A 20,932-nucleotide genomic window follows, 5' to 3' on the forward strand; every position below is an offset into this window, starting at 1 on the left:
GCATACCCAGCCTGTATCCCGCTGCAATTCCATCAATTATAAGTACATACTGTGCCAATCTCCTTCGGCCCGAACCGCACGGTGCCGTCTTCACTAGTGGACTACTACCAAATGCATATTGTCTGCACAATTTTTTACACTTCCTACTACTGTATGTACGTATTGACTGCACAATTTGTTCCTGCTATGTACGTACTCATGTATTGTGAACCTTCACAATAAAACTGCACTGAATGCAGTTTGTTTACGAGTAATTAGTCAGGCGTGTCAGTTTGCCGAACCGACCAACGCATGAGCTAGTTCTTGGTTTCCGGTGTTTGTCTGTCTCATCTTAGTTGCAAGAGAATAACAGGCTCAAGGAGGAGCTGACGAAGAAGACACGACTGCTGCAGAGGGTTGTAAGTGCTCACACCCCACACAATCATTCATTCACCCCCTTTTGTTCACCGGGGCATGACTGCAGCCATAATGAATCCTATGACACTGGTGTTGCTGCCATAGCATGCCTATATGAATGAATATATATATATATATATATATATATATATATATATATATATATATATATATATATATATCTTTTTTGACGTGCTCTGCTCTCTGTTGATTTGGTTTTAGAGCGAGGACGCCGCATCCCAGGCCACTTTCGGATGAATTTGGGCAACTGATTTGCTGTAGTCCAAATTTACGTGTTTATGCTTATATTGATTGTTTGCATTGTTATCTATATGTGACAATGCAACAGTTGTTTGAGGCATCAAGCCATGATAACTTGGCATATCTGTTTATGCTTAGATATAAAGAAACCAAATATATATTCTGTCTTATTAAATGGAACCAATTATATATAATCCATGTAAAATGATTATGCTTTTATCATGTTAGTTTTGCAGTTGCTCTTTCTCCCCCGTTACTTTTCTTTACTTCTTTTTTGGGACACGTGGAAATACTGATGCGGCTCACTTCGTCGCAGGTCTCCGCCAGTGAGTTTTTGGAACCTCTTTGTCAAGCAGGTCTCTGCCAGCATTGGGATGGCAATGCCACACATTGATGTATCGATACTTTCTGGTCGCATGAAATGTTAGCTTTATTTTACAGCTTTAAAGATACAAATCTTTGTGCTTATTTTGATGTAGATAGGAATAGTGCATACATGGCTTTGCAGAGTCAATTTTTGCCCTTTTATCGCATCAAAACTTGCCACATACTATTATGTGACGCTTTCGCTAACCACGCAATCGACCGCGCAGAACTACGAGAGGCTTAAGCAGGAGCATGATAAGAAGGTGGGGCTGCTGAGGAAGCAGGAGGTGAGGGGCATGGACTACCTCAAGATGGAGAAGAACAAGATGGAGATGGAGAGCCTCGAGTCCAAGATGCTTGTGGCCACCCAGTCCATCGACACCACCACCTCCGAGATCATCAGGCTCAGAGAATCAGAGCTATTCCCTCAGGTACTTGAGCTGGTTGCTGGGTCAGTACCACACTACCATCACTCCTCACTCATTCATTTACCGTATGTATCCAGTACTGGTACCTCACATGTCTCACTACTTCCTGTATCTGTCGTTTTTTGCATAGTACTACTTGTATATGCATGGTCAAGAAATAAATAAATATAAGCTTGATAACACGGAAAAATGAACAAACGAAACTATACAATCTCTAAGGAAGTTAGCAATCACATATACGAATTGTAATTTGCCATGCAAGTGAAAAACGCATAATTATTTATTAGTGTGATCACAAAGCAGGCTATGTAAAACTTGACGAGCATTTTACTTGAATAGGGAAACATACTAGGCAGGATTTCAATCGACTGTTGGGGTAACAGTGTAGTAAAGTGAGCAACCAAACTATTAGAAGAAACTATACAGTAAACAAACAAAGATTTTTTTTCGAGAAAACGCAAAGAGTTGCGTTTCATTGCATTGAACAGGAAGACATCAGGGGTACAACCTCCAGAAAGGAGGGACACACACACACGCGCACGCACACACACACACGACCGTCCTCACCAAGTGACTACAGCTAGGTGAGGAGGTGCCCTCAACTACAGACACGCAACATTAGGCCTCGCCCAGCCTTGCCTCCAGCCAAAATGGCGAAGCACCGAGACTCGGAGCAACAGGGCAGCATCACTGCCATTGCCAGGCACTTCCAGGGACGAATGCAGCTTCAGGACCGCCCAAGCGGACGTACCTCGCACCCATGTGCCTAGAGTCGGCGGGTGAAAAGCAGGGCCTGATTGGAACTGGTGTAGCATTCATTGGGGAGCGCCGGCGCAGGCAAATGTTGCGACCTGCTCCTGGTGTAGCAGTCTACGCCAGAGCGATGCATCGCCAACCACTATCTGTCGCATCAAGTACTCCACTTGCAGCCAAAGCAGCGCCATCAAGAGGGGAACGGCGTTGAGACGCCGCCGCTGCCCGGTCCGGGAGACCGGACCTAGGATTTCTCCCGGTGCTCGAGGAGGAGGTCTGGTCAGGGTCATGCCAACGCCTCCAAGGAGGTGACGGCACCCTCGGGCGTCGCCGTTGACAGCGCAGGCCGTCGCCGCGCGGGGATTTCGCCCCGACCCAAGGACGAAGACCTCAGATGCAATGGCAGACCGGGCATGGCGAAGAATCGTCGGAGAAGACCAACACACATGGGGGAAGCCTAGAAACGTTGTCGTCGCAGGAGTGAGCACCGACCAGCGCAACTCCAGCAGGCCGGCCACCGCCGGGAGCGCGTCCAGCAGGCAGCAGCAGCCACCTGCACCGCGCCGCCGCCGCGCTGGCCCGCAGCCTCCGCCACCAGGATCCGCCGGGGCACAGCGGAGCAGCAACCGTCAAGGTCGCCACGCGCGTGCTTACTAACCCAGCGGCAACCGCCCGCGGCGGCCGGGAGGGATGGGAGGAGGGAGAGGGGTGGGTGGGGGCAGAGTGATTGTCGCCGGCCTGGGCGGGCTCGTGCGGCCCAGATCTGGGCGCCCTCAACTCTGCCGCACGCATCAGCGGCCGGCGGCCGCCATGGCAGCGCCACCGCGCACGCAGTCCACGCCATCTCGACCTCCCCGCGAGCAGACGGCCGCCCACCGCGCCACCGCGCGCTCCCGCCGCTCCAGCGCGCCTAGCAGCAGCGCGCGAGCACACGAACGAGGGCCCCGCCGCCGCCGTCCACCGGTGAGGGCTTTGCCTGCCGGCATCCTCCGGCGACGGCGAGGGGAGGGAGGGGAAGGAGGGGAGCCTGGGCGGCGGCTAGGGTTTCGCCTCCCGAGTCGCCCCTGGGAGCGACGCGGGGGCTCGCGGGGGGAGGGACTCACTGCCTTAAAAACAAACAAAGATGAGTGATTCAAATGTCAAATATATTTTATAGACACTTGTCAAATCTGATGTACAATGGCAAAGATGATGGTTATAATATAATCCAAATAACAATATCCTCTCTAAGAGTTTAACTAGAAAGTGCATTTTTGAATCTAAAGTAGCTAAGAGGAGGTCAAGTGAAAGGCTGTTGATTGTCCCAAAGTTCTTTCATCTACAAAAGAGTGTAATCTTAACCAATGATTGTTTCCAACATGCAAGGACGTGACCACACAGATTTATATATCTTAATCTCATATGCTATCAAGCTTTTCAATTGCAGTTACCAAGCACCGCTTTTATTTAAGGAAGAAGTTGCTGATTTTTTTATTTAAATAGTTGATACCTAACTAGGTGAACGAGAAAATTTATTTTCCCTATTCGCGCATGTTTGCTAGTACTATTTGGATGAATTGATGCAATTTGCGTACTAACAAGTTTTCACTTTAACGACGTGGCCGCAGAGGTGATCGATGCTGAGTAGCACGGCCCGGTGGCGCTGTGCTCTTCAACCACTCGGAGACGGACTTCCCCGTGAAGCCTGGTTGCCATGTCGCACAGATGATTGTCCAGGTGATTTCGACGCCAGAGGTCGCCCAGGTGTGGATGACCTTGACGCCACCATCCGGGGGAGGGAGGATTCGAGTCCACCAACGGCTGAACTCCAAGCCCAGGTTGATACATTTAGAGAAGTGGTCTGTTTAGGTTGGTGGTGGAGCACTAGGGAAGGTACCCACCATACGATGATGGTTATGTGTGTCTGATGTTAAATGGAATCTTGAGATGTTCTGTGACATGTTAAATGGAATATTGAGATGGTTCAGTGACATTCGTTTGTTTTGCATTGGACGTATTACCATTCATGAATACTACATCTAATTTTTATTTTTTTAATTCCTAAATTGTTAGTAGTAGCGTGGGGTGGAAACTGAGCGCTACTAGTATATAGGATACTAGTAGCGTTGGTTGCTTACCCACGCTACTACTATTTCATTAGTAGTAGCACGTGTACGTAATAGCAGTAGCGTGGGTGGCACAAGCTACTACTAACAAAGTTAGTAGTAGCGCGGGTTTAACCCACGCTACTACTAACTATTAGCTGTAGCGCGATATTAGTAGCGCGGGTATCCGCGCTGCTAGTAGCCATTTTACCTGCGCTGCTAGTAGCCTTTTTCCTAGTAGTGTTGGGGGAGGTGCCCCGGTATCGTATCACTATCACACTCCTATCTTTACCATTTTTCTTAGTTCGATTCTTTTAGTAATATCTTGATCTAGTAGATTGAAGTTTTGGTATGAATTAGTTTTGAGGTTTGCTTTGTGATCCCTCTATGTAATCGAGTCCGTGAGCTATATAATAAAGATTAGTGTTGAGTCAAGGGCTTTGATATCTTGCTATGATCTTGAGAAAGTAGAAAGAATAAAAAAGGGAATAAAAGAGTTCATATTGATCTTATGGATAGTAATGACTTCACACATAAAGAGTATGCGGCATAAAAGTTGTTGAAAGTTGACAAACATAGTTTTGGTCATCGTTGCAATTAATAGGAAGTAATAAAGAAAGAGAGGTTTTCACATATAAATATAATATCTTAGACATCTTTTATGATTGTGAGCACTCATTAAGTATGACATGCTAAAGAGTTGATGTTGTACAAGGAAGACAATGTAACGGGTTATGTTTTCTCACATATCCGTTAAAGTATATTGTCATGGATCATTCAAACATGTTGAGCTTACCTTTCCCCCTCATGCTAGCCAAAATTCCTTGCACCAAGTAGAGATACTACTTGTGCTTCCAAATATCCTTAAACCCAGTTTTTGCCATGAGAGTCCACCATACCTACCTATGGATTGAGTAAGATCCTTCAAGTAAGTTGTCATGTTGCAAACAATAAAAATTGGTCTCTAAATATGTATGACTTATTAGTGCTGAGAAAATAAGCTTTATACGACCGTGTGATATGGAAGTAATAAAAGGGACAGACTGCATAATAAAGGTTCATATCACAAGTGGAAATATAAAGTGACGTTCTTTTGCATTAAGATTTTGTGCATCCAACCCTAAAAGCACATGACAACCTCTGCTTCCCTTTGCGAAGGGCCTATCTTTTACTTTATGTCCTTTACTTTATGCAAGAGTCAAGGTGATTTTCACCTTTCCCTTTTTCATTTTGTCCTTTGGCAAGCACCTCGTGTTGGAAAGATCCTGATATATATATATCAAATTGGATGTAAGTTAGCATGAACTATTATTGTTAACATCACCCAAAGATGAATACATTGGGAGGTGAAATTATAAGCCCCTATCTTTCTTAGTGTCCGATTAAAACTCCATAACCATAAGTATTGCATGAGTGTTAGCAATTGTAGAAGACTATATGATAGTTGAGTATGTGGACTTGCTGAAAAGCTCTATTCTTGACTCTTTCCGATGTTATGATAAATTGCAATTGCTTCAATGACTGAGATTATAGTTTGCTACTTCTCAATGAAGTTTATGATCCATACTTAACATTGTGAATAGATTGTTACTTGAGCATAATAAATCATATGACAAAATCTATATATGTTACTGTTATAAGGATGATCATGATGCCTTCATGTCCATATTTTATTTTTATCGACACCTCTATCTCTAAACATGTGGACATATTTTTCAATAATGGCTTCCGCTTGAGGACAAGCGAGGTCTAAGCTTGGGGGAGTTGATACGTCCATTTTGCATCATGCTTTTATATTGATATTTATTGCATTATGGGCTGTTATTACATGTTATGTCACAATACTTATGGCTATTCTCTCTTATTTTACAAGGTTTATCATGAAGAGGGAGAATGCCGACAGCTGGGATTCTGGCTGGAAAAGGAGCAAATATTGGAAACCTAATCTGCACAACTCCAAAAGTCCTGAAACTCCACGAAAGTCATTTTTGGAATTAATAAGAATTATTGAGCAAAGAAAGTACCAGAGGGGGCCCACACCCTGGCCACGAGGGTGGGGGGCGCGCCCCCCTACTGGGCATGCCCCCCTGTCTCGTTGGCCCCCTGGTGGCCCTCCGGTGCCCATCTTCTGCTATATGAAGGCTTTTACCCTGGAAAAAATCATAAGCAAGCTTACGGGACGAAACTCTGCCGCCATGAGGCGGAACCTTGGCGGAACCAATCTAGGGCTCCGGCGGAGCTGTTCTGCCGGGGAAACTTCCCTCCGGGAGGGGGAAATCATCACCATTGTCATGACCAACGATCCTCTCATCGGGAGGGGGTCAATATCCATCAGCATCTTCACCAGCACCATCTCCTCTCAAAACCCTAGTTCATCTCTTGTATCCAATCTTGTATCAAAACCGCAAATTGGTACCTGTGGGTTGCTAGTAGTGTTGATTACTCCTTGTAGTTGATGCTAATTGGTTTACTTGGTGGAAGATCATATGTTCAGATCCTTAATGCATATTAATACTCCTCTGATCATGAACATGAATATGCTTTGTGAGTAGTTACGTTTGTTCCTGAGGACATGGGTGAAGTCTTGCTATTAGTAGTAATGTGAATTTGGTATTCGTTTGATATTTTGATGAGATGTATGTTGCATCTCCTCTAGTGGTGTTATGTTAACGTCGACTACATGACACTTCACCATTATTTGGGCCTCAAGGAAGGCATTGGGAAGTAATAAGTAGATGATGGGTTGCTAGAGTGACAGAAGCTTAAACCCTAGTTTATGCGTTGCTTCGTAAGGGGTTGATTTGGATCCACTAGTTTCATGCTATGGTTAGGTTTACCTTAATACTTCTATTCTAGTTGCGGATTCTTGCAATAGGGGTTAATCATAAGTGGGATTATTGTCCAAGAAAGGTCAGTACCCAAGCACCGGTCCACCCACATATCAAATTATCAAAGTACCAAACACGAATCATGTGAGCGTGATGAAAACTAGCTTGACGATAATTCCCATGTGTCCTCGGGAGTGCTTTTCTCATTATAAGAAATTGTCCAGGCTTGTCATTAGATACAAAAAGGATTGGGCCACCTTGCTACATCTTATTTCCTTTAATTGCTTGTTACCCGTTACAAATTATCTTATCACAAAACTATCTGTTACCTACAATTTCAGTGCTTGCAGAGAATACCTTACTGAAAACCGCTTATCATTTCCTTCTGCTCCTCGTTGGGCTCGACACTCTTACGTATCGGAAGGACTACGATAGGTCCCCTATACTTGTGGGTCATCAGTGTCCACCATGTAAATAGCATAGGTGGACGCGGTCGTCCAGCGGCCGGTGACGGGGGGAGTGGTATCGGTGTCAGGCGAACGCCTCAAAGTGTCGGTGATTGAAGGCGGAGGGTAGGTTCTCCTGGATAGTCATTTTCTGAATTCAGTCTAGCACCTCCTTCAACATATTGAGGGTTGCCGGACATGAGGGCTCTAGGGCAGATTTTGTAGGTCAGAAATGAAGCTGAGGTCGGTCTATGACTCAACTAATCCTTGGTCCTGGACGGACCTATCTTCATGATTCTGGACCGAAACCTCGAGGGGCACCGGATTTTCCTTGAAAACTGAGGGTGTGCTTTGACCCTCCCATGTGCCTTCAGTGCCAATGCTTGAGGTTGGATCGTTTCGGGCCGGGGTGACCCTGGCCGCCATTCGTTGACTCAGGGTGCGCGCTCGAGGCCCGCAGGGTGTTGTGCGGGAGGAGCTCAGCCGAGATCGAATCTTGGCCTCTGACCTCTGGTTCTGCCTCGAGGGCAGGGGATAAATCCTTCGCCGGTGTGAGGTCGGTTGATGGTGGGGTAAGGTCCCCTCTCTCAGGGAGTCGTTCCTGGCTCGAAGACATTTGGTGGACTTGACCGATTCATAGATCGGATCAAAGGTGTACGTCGGAGCAGTTGCGACAAGGCCTATGGAGGTGGTGAATTCGGTGAAAACCAGATCCCCTCACGTGTCGGTGACGTACTCTAGACTGCCGAAGCGAATCCGGTGTTCAGGAGCAAAGTTGTTGACCTGGTCGAGATGGCGGGTAGAATCAGCGTGCAACACGATGCTGTCAAAAGCAAAGAGCTATCCAGGGATGAAGGGATCCGCGGAACTGATGTCCTCTCTAAGGACTAAGTGAGCCATCGATCCTTTCGGTGATCCAACTAGCGAAACTCTCAATGAAAGCACCAATGTCAGTGTCAAAACCGGCAGACCTGTGTGTAGTGGGTCCCGAGCTATGGATCTATGATCAATGGGTAACAGGAGACGACGAACATAGTATTTACCCAGGTTCGAGCCCTCTCGAAGAGATAAACCCTATGTTCTACTTGATTATATTGAGTGTATAATGGAGTTTACGGAGTAGATCTACCTCGAGATCAGCATGAGCTAAAACCTAGGCTACGGGGGGTGGGGGGGGGTGAAGATAGCTCCCCCCTAATGACTACGACACTCAGTTTATATAGACACTGGTAGGGTTAGGGTTACCTAAGATAGATTACAACTAGGAACCAAAGAGATCCTACGCCTTCTTGACTTGGAGGGCACACCACGGCCTCATGGATCTCCTGTCATAGTACGGCTCCACCAGTCCAAACCATGCACAATGGGCCGTCGCCCCGAGGACCCCTTAGTCCATGACTCCCTCACGCCCCATGTCCAAAAAGCTAGTGAAGGCCATGGAGCACCTGCTTCATCATGAGATCGCCAAGCGGGAGCTAGAGATGCAGGAGGCAGCGGAGATCGAGGAGCACCGGAAGAAGGAGTTGCGTGTTGCTAAGGAGGTAGAGAAGTGCCTTCCGGTCAACGAATCGTCTGTGAAGTACCAACGCGAGCTCTAGCGCCGCCACTACTAGGAGTACACAACCTTGAGGGTGGTGCCGAGGATGAGAATAAGGACATGGTCGACTTTATCCTAGGGGACGTGGATTCAAGTGATGGCGGCATGTCTCCAAGACAAGTCAATATCTCATCTTACACCGATGAGGCATAGGGCGGCGTGTCGATGGCTTTGGTAAAATTATGCATACTTAGCCCTTGTTTATAGCGCTGGTCTTTTGTTAGAGCAATGTTTAGGTCAACTAGCTCTATTTAATTACTAAAATTTCTCGATTCAGTAAGTGTGGTATGTGCGCTGTAGGAGCTTTTGTGGACCAAAATTAGGAAGTGTTGTTAAATTATGCAATGGCGTGGATGAGCACTGTACCCAGGGAAAATTTGCCCAAAATTTGAATGCTCAAACTCATTGCTTGCTCGTAAAGCAGAAGAATGCTTGTGATGCACACATTTGTTCAAAGTGCATGGTGCCCGATGGCACTGCATGCCAAGTTTCCCCCCACCACTACAAAAACAAGACACATTCGTGACATTTTGGCCCAAACGAAATTTTTTCCTGTCATGCTTATGACACTTCTATGAAGATAATTGTGAAAAAACATGTATCATCATATATGTGGTGGGATCCTACTTCTATGACAAAAAATCATGGCAGAAAATGGGCTTTTCATCCTGGGCGGGCCGGAGACGCAACTACATAACAGAAAAATCACGGTAGAAGCGAGGGCGAGGAAAATATTGGGGAGTTCCCGGTTACTATGTGTGGTTTGCGTGCTTCTCTCGTACACGTACACGCATGTGTGCAAGGCTTTGGGTACTAACAAAACATGAGCGATCGCACTGCTAGCTACGTTACTGAACCCGAGCAATTGATCCCTTGGCTGTTAACTGAACCCGAGTGATTCAGTCGCTACAAACTAAACCCAAGCAATTCCTTCGCTGCTATTGCTATATGAAACCGAGAGATTCCTTCGCTGCTACTATGAGACGTAGCCAGCCGGTGTTAGGTTGCCTCTCGATGAATAGTAACCGTTGCTACCGTGTGCGCAGTATGTAGAACGAGTCAAGACATGGTGAGTCGAGCCGGTTGGTTGGTTGTGGATGAACAGTTCTCGGTGGGGCTTGGATGAACATGACCTCGTGGTAGTAGGCCATTGCCGCTGGATGAACAGGAGGCCGCCGCACCCCAGCCGGTTGGGGGTGGATGAATAGGACCCCGTGGAGGCTCTATCAATAGTAGCCGGTGGAGGCTGGATGAGCAGTAGCTGGTGGAGGCTGGAGGAAGTCGACGGTGGATGAATAGTAGCCCGTGGAGGCTGGAGCAAGGCAGTAGACGGTGGATGAACAAGACCCCGTTTAGACCGTAGGCGCTCCAACAGAAGTTTGTTTCCTCCATTTTGCGGTATGCCACACACCTCCCGATCAACAGGACCCCATTTCGACCGTAGGCACTCCAACAGAAGTCTGTTTCCTCCGTTTTGCGATATGCCAGACCCTTCCGATGAACAGGACCCTGTTTCGACTGTATGCGGTCGAACAGAAGGCTCATTTCCTCCATTCTGTGGTATGCCATACCTTGTTTCGGTTGTTCTTGTCTAAGACGGTTGGCTCCCGATGAACACGACATATTCCGACCAAGTCGGTTGCCTCCAGATGAACACGACGCTATTTCCTACGTTGTGACCCAGCCGATTGGCTGCCGATAAATGGAACGTCATTGATGTACGCTTTCGAGACCCCGCTCGTATGTACGTACATAGCCGTATTTACTTTCTTGCAGCATGGTTGTACGAACGTGTACATGATATAGACGGGATTGCGTGACATGCTATGTCCACGCCTCTACTACAACATGTGTATCTCCTTACTCGGCCACAGTTCATCGCTGCAGAGAGACCAATCTACCAGTATGTACGTACACTTACACGACAACGCTATGTACGCTTCGACCGGGTGGGTCCCAACTATCAGGGAGGATAAGGATGCACTTTTTTGTGTGCGAAGATATAGCTGGTGGGTCCCAGTATGTACGTACACTTTCGCGACAACGCTACGTAAGCTTCGACCAGGTGGGTCCCAACTGTCAGGGAGGATAAGGATGCACTTCCTTGTGTGCGAAGATATAGCTGGTGGGTCCCAGCTGTCAGGGAGAAGAATCATTTTTTTGCCCGTAATATGGACGCACTTCCTTGTGTTCGAAGATGTAGCTGGTGGCTCCCAGCTGTCATGGGGGAAACATTTTTTTGCAAAATATGATGGCCCTTCCGGTGGGTCCCCACTGTCAGGTGGACGAATCATTATTTTGCGCGTAATAAGGAGGCACTTCCTTGCTGTGGCCGTGGACCCAGTTGTCAGCCTCTCCATGTACAGTCCTCCTCTGATGGAAGTCGTCACTTGACCACGTTGACCACGCCACGTCAAGAGAACTAAGAAGTGGATGACGATGAGGCCTAGGAAGGGAATGACCAGGATCCGGGGAAGACTCGACAGTTGTTTCCCACGTGGAGGGGAGTACAAGGGTTTACTGCTTCGGCTGCAGTCTGTGGCTACCATTTTTGGAGAATAACACGAGGTCTAGGTGAGTACAGAGGATGGCCAGACCAGCCATGGTAGTAGGGTCGGTTGGTGAGGCCTACGCAGCAGCACAGCTAGCCATAGGATGCAGGAGTAGGCGGCACGGCCGGCAATGGTTTGGGCGGCTGGAGCGAGAACACCAAAGGTTGAAGAAGCACGACGGGCGTTGGATGGACATCATACAGTCACTACAGCTAGAATCTTTTATATTGAATAAGTTGACAAATCATGCGTCCCCGTCAACTTAGTAGGCCGACATGTCAGCCTCCAAATATGGTGGGTCCTAGCTAGCAGGGGGAGTATTCTTTTTTTGTGCATAATAAGGATGCACTTCATTGCGTGCGAAGATATAGCGGTTGGGTCCGAGCTGTCAGCTAGAGGAATGTTTTTTTCACGAAATATCGAGGCCCTTCTGGTGGGTCCCCGCTGTCAGGTGGAGGAATCATTATTTTGTGTGTAATAAGGAGGCACTTCCTTCCGTACGACCGTGGACCCAGTTGTCAGCCTCTCCACGTACAATCCTCTTCCGATGGTTGTCATTCGTTGACCATGTTTGCCACACCATGCCATTAGCACCAGGGCGATGGACGACGGCGAGGCCTAGGAGGGGAGCGACCTAGAGCCAGGAAAGACTCGGCAGTTATTTCCCACGCGGTGGAGAGTACAAGGGTTTACTTGTTTAGTTGCCATCGCCAGAAAATAATAGGAGGTGTGGGTGAGTATAGGAATGGTCTGGCTAGCATTGGAGTAGGGTGGGGTGGTGCGCCCTGCGCGGCAGCACAGCCGGCCACGGGAGGAGGGAGCAGGCAGTCCCGCCAGCGCTGGTTTGAGCGGATGGACAAGGAAGAGCGGCTGAAGCAGGAAGAGCAGAGATTAAAGAAGCATAGAGGCCATTGGATGGACATCCCATAGTCACTTCTCTATTGTGTTTACTAAGTTGACACGGCCTTGCGTGCGCGTCAACCTTTTTTTAGGAAAGCGTACGTGTCAACATATAGTAGCCTCACAACTCAGCCTCAAATCTGTGGAAAACATCATACAACCCATCTGCCATTATTTCTAATAATTTACAACCCATTTGCTAATTCTTAAGGATTTTTTTGGAGCCCATATTCTTTTTGTTAGCATTACAGCCCATATTATGGCCACAGTTAAAAAATGCTTGTGTAAATACATAAAATGGTTCAGCAGTGTGCAATACAACATCCCTGATGTTCATCCCGCTGCTGTCATCAATGCGTTCCATCAGAACGTGCGCAATCGCAGATGCGTGAAGAGCTGGTGATGAACAAGGTTGGGGATGTTGTCGAACTGTCTGTTTTGGCCAACAGATGTGCCCGAGCTGAGGAAGGAAGAAAGTACCCCGGCGAGGATGCCGATGCGAGAAGTGACTCAGAAGATGAAGACGTCATCGCCCCAGCAAAGAAGGGCCAACGACGTAAAAGGAAGCACAAGGGCATGACCGTGCTTGCCGTCGAGGAATCCGGCGACCCAGGCACCACTAAGAAGGCCAAGGTTGACGACCCCGACAAGGAGATTGCCGGGTGCAACGCCTACCGGGCCTTAGCGTCTACCGACAAGTCAGAGGGGTCCGACAAATAGTATTGCAAGATTCATCGTACCATGGGCCACGACTTCCAAAACTGTCGCCAAGTTGAGCAGCTGATGGAGAAGCGGAGGGTTGAGTACGAGAGACGAGATAAAGAGAAGGTCCAATGTGGCTCTTAGGGATGCGTAAAGAAGCGCGGCGGCCGAGGAGGTCGCGACGATAAGGAGAAGCCAGCCCAAGGGAAAGGTGACACTACCAGTAACATTTGGTGGCGACCTAAATTTCAGGACAGAGAGGAACGTTTTTTATGTCGCCGAGATCCTGTTGCCATACAATGGGATTCTTGGCTGTCCAGCGCTAGCCAAGTTCATGGCGGCATCACACTACGCGTACAACCAGCTGGAGATGCCCGTCCGATGAGCATCATCACCGTCTGCTGCGACAAGAGGGATGCACTCACCTGTCCCGATCGGCTCTACCGAGAGGTAGTTGCGGCATCCAATGCCAAGATACTTGCTCCCACCACCAAGAAGAAGACCGGCAAGGCATCAGCCACCGGCAAGGCTCCTGGCTCTGGCAAGGGCTCCTGCACTCACTCCGGCAAATGCGCCTCTTCGGAGTGCTGCGTCCCCGCTGAGGACGTGCCAGAGAGCTGTATCGGCAAGAGCAAGAAGTCCAAGGCGGCCCCACCAGAAACCAAGAAGATACCCGTCACGGAGGATGGCACGGGCGGAGCTTTTAGGACCAGCTCCACCCTTGACAGCAAATAGGAAAGCACACTCGTCGCCTTCCTACGGGCTAATGTCGATGTGTTTGCATGGCAAGCATCCGACATCCCCGGCGTTCCCAGGGAGGTGATTGAGCACCACTTTGTTGTCTGTCCCCATGCGCGGCCTGTCAAGCATAAGGTCAGAAAGCAAGCTTTGGAGCGACAAGGGTTCATCATCGAGGAGATCAGGAAGTTGGAAGCAGCAGTTTGGTCAAGGGAGTACTACACCTGACGTGGTTGGCCAATCCAGTGGTACTGCGTAAGCGAATGGGAAATGGAGGTTGTGTTGGGGAACGCAGTAATTTCAAAAACATTCCTACGATCACGCAAGATCTATCTATGTGATGCATAGAAATGATAGGGGAGAGTGTGTCCACGTACCCTCGTAGACCGAAAGCGGAAGCGTTTAGTTAACGCGGTTGATGTAGTTGAACGTCTTCGTGATCCAACCAATCCAAGCACCGAACGTATGGCACCTCCGCGTTCAGCACACATTTAGCTCAGAGACGTCCCTCATACTCTTGATCCAGTTGAGGCCGAGGGAGAGTTTCGTCAGCACGACGGCATGGTGATGGTGATGATGAAGCTACCAGCGCAGGGCTTCGCCTAAGCACTATGACGATATGACCGACGTGTTTAACTGTGGAGGGGGGGCACCACACATGGCTAAAACAATTGTCAACTTGTGTGTCTAAGGGGTTCCCCCTCCCCCGTATATAAAGGAGTGCAGGAGGGGGAGGGCCAGCCCTCTATGGCGCGCCGAAGGGGGGAGTCCTACTCCCAGCGGGAGTAGGATTCACCTTTCCCAAGTTGGAGTAGGAGAGGAAGGAAGGGGGAGAGAGGGGGAAGGAAAGGGGTGCCGCCCCCCACTCAATTCGAATTGGGCTTGGGGCGCATGCCCTCCACCAGGCCGCGTCCTCCTCTCTCCCACTAAGGCCCAATAAGGCCCATACACTCCCCGGGGGGTTCTGGTAACCCCCTAGTACTCCGGTAAATGCCCGAACTCACCCAGAACCATTCCGATATCCAAACATAGTCGTCCAATGTACCAATCTTTATGTCTCGAACATTTCGAGACTCCTCGTCATGTCCGTGATCACATCCAGGACTCCAAACTACCTTCGGTACATCAAAACACATAAACCCAGAATACCAATCGTCATCGAACGTTAAGCGTGTGGACCTTACGGGTTCGAAAGCTATGTAGACATGACCGAGACACGTCTCCGGTCAATAACCAATAGCGGAACCTGGATGCTCATATTGATTCCTACATATTCTACTAAGATCTTTATCGGTCAAATCGCATAACAACATACGTTGTTCCCTTTATTTGTCATCGTATGTTACTTGCCCGGGATTCGATCATCGGTATCTCAATACAAACTTCAATCTCGTTACCGGCAAGTCTCTTTACTCATTCCATAATACTTCATCCCGCAACTAACTCATTAGTCACAATGCTTGCAAGGCTTATAGTGATGAGTATTGCCGAGTGGGCCCAGAGACACCTCTCCGAAACACTGAGTGACAAATCCTAATCTCGATCTATGCCAACCCAACAGACACCTTTGGAGACACCTGTAGAGCACCTTTATAATCACCCTTTTACATTGTGATGTTTGGTAGCACATAAAGCGTTCCTCCGGTATTCGGGAGTTGCATAATCTCATAGTCTGAGGAACTTGTATAAGTCATGAAGAAAGCAGTAGCAATGAAACTAATACGATCATAATGCTAAGCTAACGGATGGGTCATGTCCATCACATCATTCTCCTAATGATGTGATCCCGTTCATCAAGTGACAACACATGTCTATGGTTAGGAAACACAACCATCTTTGATTAACGAGCTAGTCAAGTAGAGGAATACTAGGACCTATATGTTTTGTCTATGTATTCACACATGTACTAAGTTTCCGGTTAATACAATTTTATCATGAATAATAAACATTTATCATGAATTAAGGAAATAAATAATAACTTTATTATTGCCTCTAGGGCATATTTCCTTCACTCTGCCACTTGCACTAGAGTCAATAATCTAGATTACATAGTAATGATTCTAACACCCATGAAGCTTTGGTGCTAATCATGTTTTGCTCGTGGAAGACGCTTAGTCAACGGGTCTGCAACATTCAGATCTCTGTGTATCTTGCAAATATCTATGTCCCCTTCCAACACTTAATGACGCATGGAATTGAAGCGTCTCTTGATGTGCTTGGTTCTCTTGTGAAATCTGGATTCCTTTGCCAAGGCAATTGCACCAGTATTATCACCAAAGATTTTCATTGGACCCGATGCACTAGGTATGACACCTAGATCGAATATGAACTCCTTAATCCAAACTCCTTCATTTGTTGCTTCCGAAGCTGCAATGTACTCCGCTTCACACATAGATCCCGCTATGACACTTTGCTTAGAACTGCACCAACTGACAACTCCTCCATTCAATAAAAATACGTATCCGGTTTGCGACTTAGAGTCATCCGGATTAGTGTCAAAGCTTGCATCAACGTAACCATTTACGACGAGCTCTCTTTCACCTCCATAAACAAGAAACATATCCTTAGTCCTTTTTAGGTATTTTAGGATGTCCTTGACCGCTGTCCAGTGCTCCACTCTGGCATTACTTTGGTACCTCCCTGCTATGCTTATAGCAAGACGTACATCAGGTCTGGTAGACAGCATTGCATACATGATAGAACCTATGGATGAAGCATAGGGAGTGACTTTCATTTTCTCTCTATCTTCTGCGGTGGTCGGGCTTTGAGTCTGACTCAACTTCACACCTTGTAATACACGCAAGAACCCTTTCTTTGACTGATCCATTTTGAACTTCTTCAAAACATTATCAAGGTATGTGCTTTGTGAAATTCCAATTAAGCGTCTTGATCTATCTCTATAGATCTTGATGCCCAATATGTAAGCAGCTTCTCCGAGGTCTTTCATAGAAAAACTCTTATTCAAGTGTCCCATTGTGCTCTCCAGAAATTCTATATCATTTCCAATCAACAATATGTCATCTACAAATAAGATTAGAAACGCTACAGAGCTCCCACTCACTTTCTTGTAAATACAGGCTTCTCCAAAAGTCTGTATAAAACCATATGCTTTGATCACTCTATCAAAATGTTTATTCCAACTCCAAGAGGCTTGCACCAGTCCATAAATGGATCGCTGGAGCTTGCACCCTTTGTTAGAACCCTTTGGATCGACACAACCTTCCGGTTGCATCATATACAACTCTTCTTCCAGAAATACATTCGAGAATGTAGTTTTGACATCCATTTGCCAAATTTCATAATCATAAGATGCAGCAATTGCTAACATGATTCGGACAGACTTAAGCATCGCTACGGGTGAGAAAGTCTCATTGTAGTCAACTCCTTGAACTTGTCGAAAATCTTTTGCAACAAGTCGAGCTTTGTAAACAGTAACATTACCGTCTGCGTCGGTCCTCTTCTTAAAGATCCATTTATTTTCTATGGCTTGCCGATCATTGGGCAAGTCCACAAAAGTCCACACTTTGTTCTCATACATGGATCCCATCTCAAATTTCATGGCCTCAAGCTATTTCGTGGAATCTGGGCTCATCATCGCTTCATCATAGTTCGTAGGTTCATCATGGTCTAGTAACATGACTTCCAGAATAGGATTACCATACCACTCTGGTGCGGATCTTACTCTGGAAGACCTACGAGGTTCTGTAGTAACTTGATCTGAAGCTTCATGATCATCATCATTAGCTTCCTCACTAATTGGTGTAGCAATCACGGGAACTGATTTCTTCGATGAACTACTTTCCAATAAGGGATAAGGTACAATTACCTCATCAAGTTCTACTTTCCTCCCACTCACTTCTTTCGAGATAAACTCCTTCTCTAGAAAAGGATCCATTCTTAGGATCAAAGATTTTGCCTTCGGATCTTTGATAGAAGGTGTACCCAACAGTTTACTTTGGGTATCCTATGAAGACGCACTTCTCTGATTTGGGTTCGAGCTTATCAGGTTGAAGGTTTTTCACATAAGCATCACAGCCCCAAACTTTCAGAAACGACAACTTTGGTTTCTTGCCAAACCACCGTTCATAAGGTGTCGTCTCAATGGATTTTGATGGTGCCCTATTTAAAGTGAATGTAGCCGTTTCTAAAGCATAACCCCAAAACGATATCGGTAAATCAGTAAGAGACATCATAGATCGCACCATATCTAATAAAGTACGGTTACGACGTTCGGACACCATTTCGCTGTGGTGTTCCAGGTGGCGTAAATTGTGAAACTATCCCATATTGTTTAAAATTAAGACCAAACTCGTAACTCAAATATTCTCCTCCATGATCAGATCATAGAAACTTTATTTTCTTGTTATGATGATTTTCCACTTCACTCTGAAATTCTTTGAACTTTTCAAATGTTTCAGACTTATGCTTCATTAAGTAGATATAACCACATCTGCTCAAATCATCCGTGAAGGTAAGAAAATAACGATACCCACCACGAGTATCAATACTCATTGGACCACATACATCGGTATCTATTATTTACAACAAGTCATTGTTCCAGAGAACGGAGCTTTAGTCATCTTACCCATAAGGCACAGTTCGCAAGCACCAAGTGATTCATAATCAAGTGATTCTAAAAGTCCATCAACATGGAGTTTCTTCATTCGTTTTACACCGATATGACCCAAACGGCAGTGCCACAAATAAGTTGCACTATCATTTTTAAACTTCAATATTTTGGCTTCAACACTATGAATATGAGTATCACTACTATCGAGATTCAACAAAAATAGACCACTCAGCAAGATGCATGACCATAAAAGATATTACTCATATAAATAGAACAACCATTATTATATGATTTAAATGAATAACCGTCTCGCATCAAACAAGATCCAGATATAATGTTCATGCTCAACGCTGGCACCAAATAACAATTACTCAGGTCTAAAACTAATCCCGATGGTAGATGTAGAGATAGCATGCCGATCGCGATCACATTGACTTTGGAACCATTTCCCACGCGCATCGTTACCTCGTCCTTAGCCAATCTTCGCTTAATCCGTAGCCCCTGTTTCGATTTGCAAATATGAGCAACCGAATCAGTATCAAATACTTGGATGCTACTGCGAGCATTAGTTAAGTACACATCAATAACATGTATATAAAATATACCTTTCACTTTGCCATCCTTCTTATCTGCCAAATAGTTGGGGCAGTTCCGCTTCTAGTGACCAGTCCCTTTGCAGTAGAAGCACTTAGTTTCAGGCTTAGGTCCAGACTTAGGTTTCTTCTCTTGAGCAGCAACCTTTTTGTCGTTCTTCTTGAAGTTCCCTTTCTTACCTTTGCCCTTTTTCTTGAAACTAGTGGTCTTATTGACCATCAACACTTGATGCTCCTTTTTGATTTCTTCTTCCGCGGCCTTTAGCATCGCGAAGAGCTCATGAATAGTCTTGTTCATCCCTTGCATATTATAGTTCATCACGAAGCTTTTGTAGCTTGGTGGCAATGATTGAAGAACTCTTTCAATGACACTATCATAAGGAAGATTAACTCCCAGTTGAGTCAAGAGGTTGTGGTACCCAGACATTCTGGGTATGTGTTCACTGACAGAACTCTTCTCCTCCATTTTATAGCTGTAGAACTTATTGGAGACTTCATATCTCTCAATCCGGGCATTTCTTGAAATATTAACCTCAACTCCTGAAACATCTCATATGCTCAATGACGTTCAAAACGTCGTTGAAGTCCCGGTTCTAAGTCGTAAAGCATGGTACACTGAACTATTGAGTAGTCATCAACACGCGTCTGCCAGGTATTCACAATGTCTGCAGTTGCGGGCACGGGTGGTACACCTAACGGTGCTTCCATGACATAATTCTTCTGTGCAGCAATGAGGATAATCCTGAAGTTACGGACCCAGTCTGTGTAGTTGCTGCCATCATCCTTCAACTTAGCTTTCTCTAGGAACGCACTAAATTCAAAGGAACGGTAGCACGGGCCATTGATCTACAACAACATAGACATGCAAAATACTATTAGGTACTAAGTTCATGATAAATTAAAGTTCAATTAATCATATTACTTAAGAACTCCCACTTAGATAGACATCCCTCTAATCATCTAAGTGATCACGTTATCCAAATCAACTAAACCATGTCCAATCATCACGTGAGATGCAGTATTTTTCAATGCTGAACATCACTATGTTGATCATATCTACTATATGATTCACGCTCAACCTTTCGGTCTCATGTTCCGAGGCCATATCTGCATATGCTAGGCTTGTCAAGTTTAACCCGAGTATTCTGCATGTGCAAAACTAGCTTTCACCTGTTGTATGTGAACGTAGAGCTTATCACACCTGATCATCACATGGTGTCTCGGCACGACGAACTATAGCAACGACGCATACTTAGGAAGAACACTTGTACCTTGAAATTTAGTAAGGGATCATCTTATAATGCTACCGACGTTGTAAGCAAAATAAGATGCATAAAGGATAAATATCACATGCAATCAAAATATGTGACATGATATGGCCATCATCATCTTGTGGTCATGATCTCCATCACCGAAGGATCGTTATGATCTCCAACGTCACCGGCGCGACACCTTGATCTCCATCGTAGCATCGTTGTCGTCTCGCCACCTATTGTTACTACGACTATCGCTATTGCTTAGTGATAAAGTAAAACAATTACATGGCGATTGCATTGCATACAATAAAGCGAGAACCATATGGCTCCTACCAGTTGCCGATAACTTTGTTACAAAACATGATCATCTCATACAACAATTTATATCACATCATGCTTGACCATATCACATCACAGGAAGCCCTGCAAAAACAAGTTAGACGTCCTCTACTTTGTTGTTGC

The 20,932-nt window shown here is 46.2% G+C and overlaps 1 protein-coding gene and 1 pseudogene across 9 annotated transcripts in view; one reads left to right on the top strand and one right to left on the bottom strand.

Moving 5' to 3' along the window:
* Positions 1–4,223, top strand: part of LOC119295781 (protein ALTERED PHOSPHATE STARVATION RESPONSE 1-like) — a 4,866-nt gene extending 643 nt beyond the window's left edge. Inside the window, exons 2-5 of one of the 9 annotated variants that reach the window (XR_005144241.1) lie at positions 353–398; positions 974–1,080; positions 1,251–1,454; positions 3,812–4,191. Coding sequence is in view for 4 of the 9 variants with exons in the window: in XM_037574244.1 (XP_037430141.1) it covers positions 974–1,052; positions 1,251–1,474; positions 3,812–3,827 (319 nt within the window). In the remaining 5 variants the exon portion in view is untranslated. Of the gene's footprint in view, positions 1–352; positions 399–576; positions 1,475–3,811 lie in introns of those variants that run through there. The other 8 variants (XR_005144242.1, XR_005144238.1, XM_037574244.1 and 5 more) reach the window with 8 other exon arrangements.
* Positions 1,481–3,190, bottom strand: LOC119295780 (annotated as a pseudogene).
* Positions 4,224–20,932: the final 16,709 nt, after the last annotated feature.

This window comes from Triticum dicoccoides, chromosome 4B (assembly GCF_002162155.2).
Source record: "Triticum dicoccoides isolate Atlit2015 ecotype Zavitan chromosome 4B, WEW_v2.0, whole genome shotgun sequence".
In the NCBI taxonomy this organism is placed as follows: Eukaryota; Viridiplantae; Streptophyta; class Magnoliopsida; order Poales; family Poaceae; genus Triticum; species Triticum dicoccoides.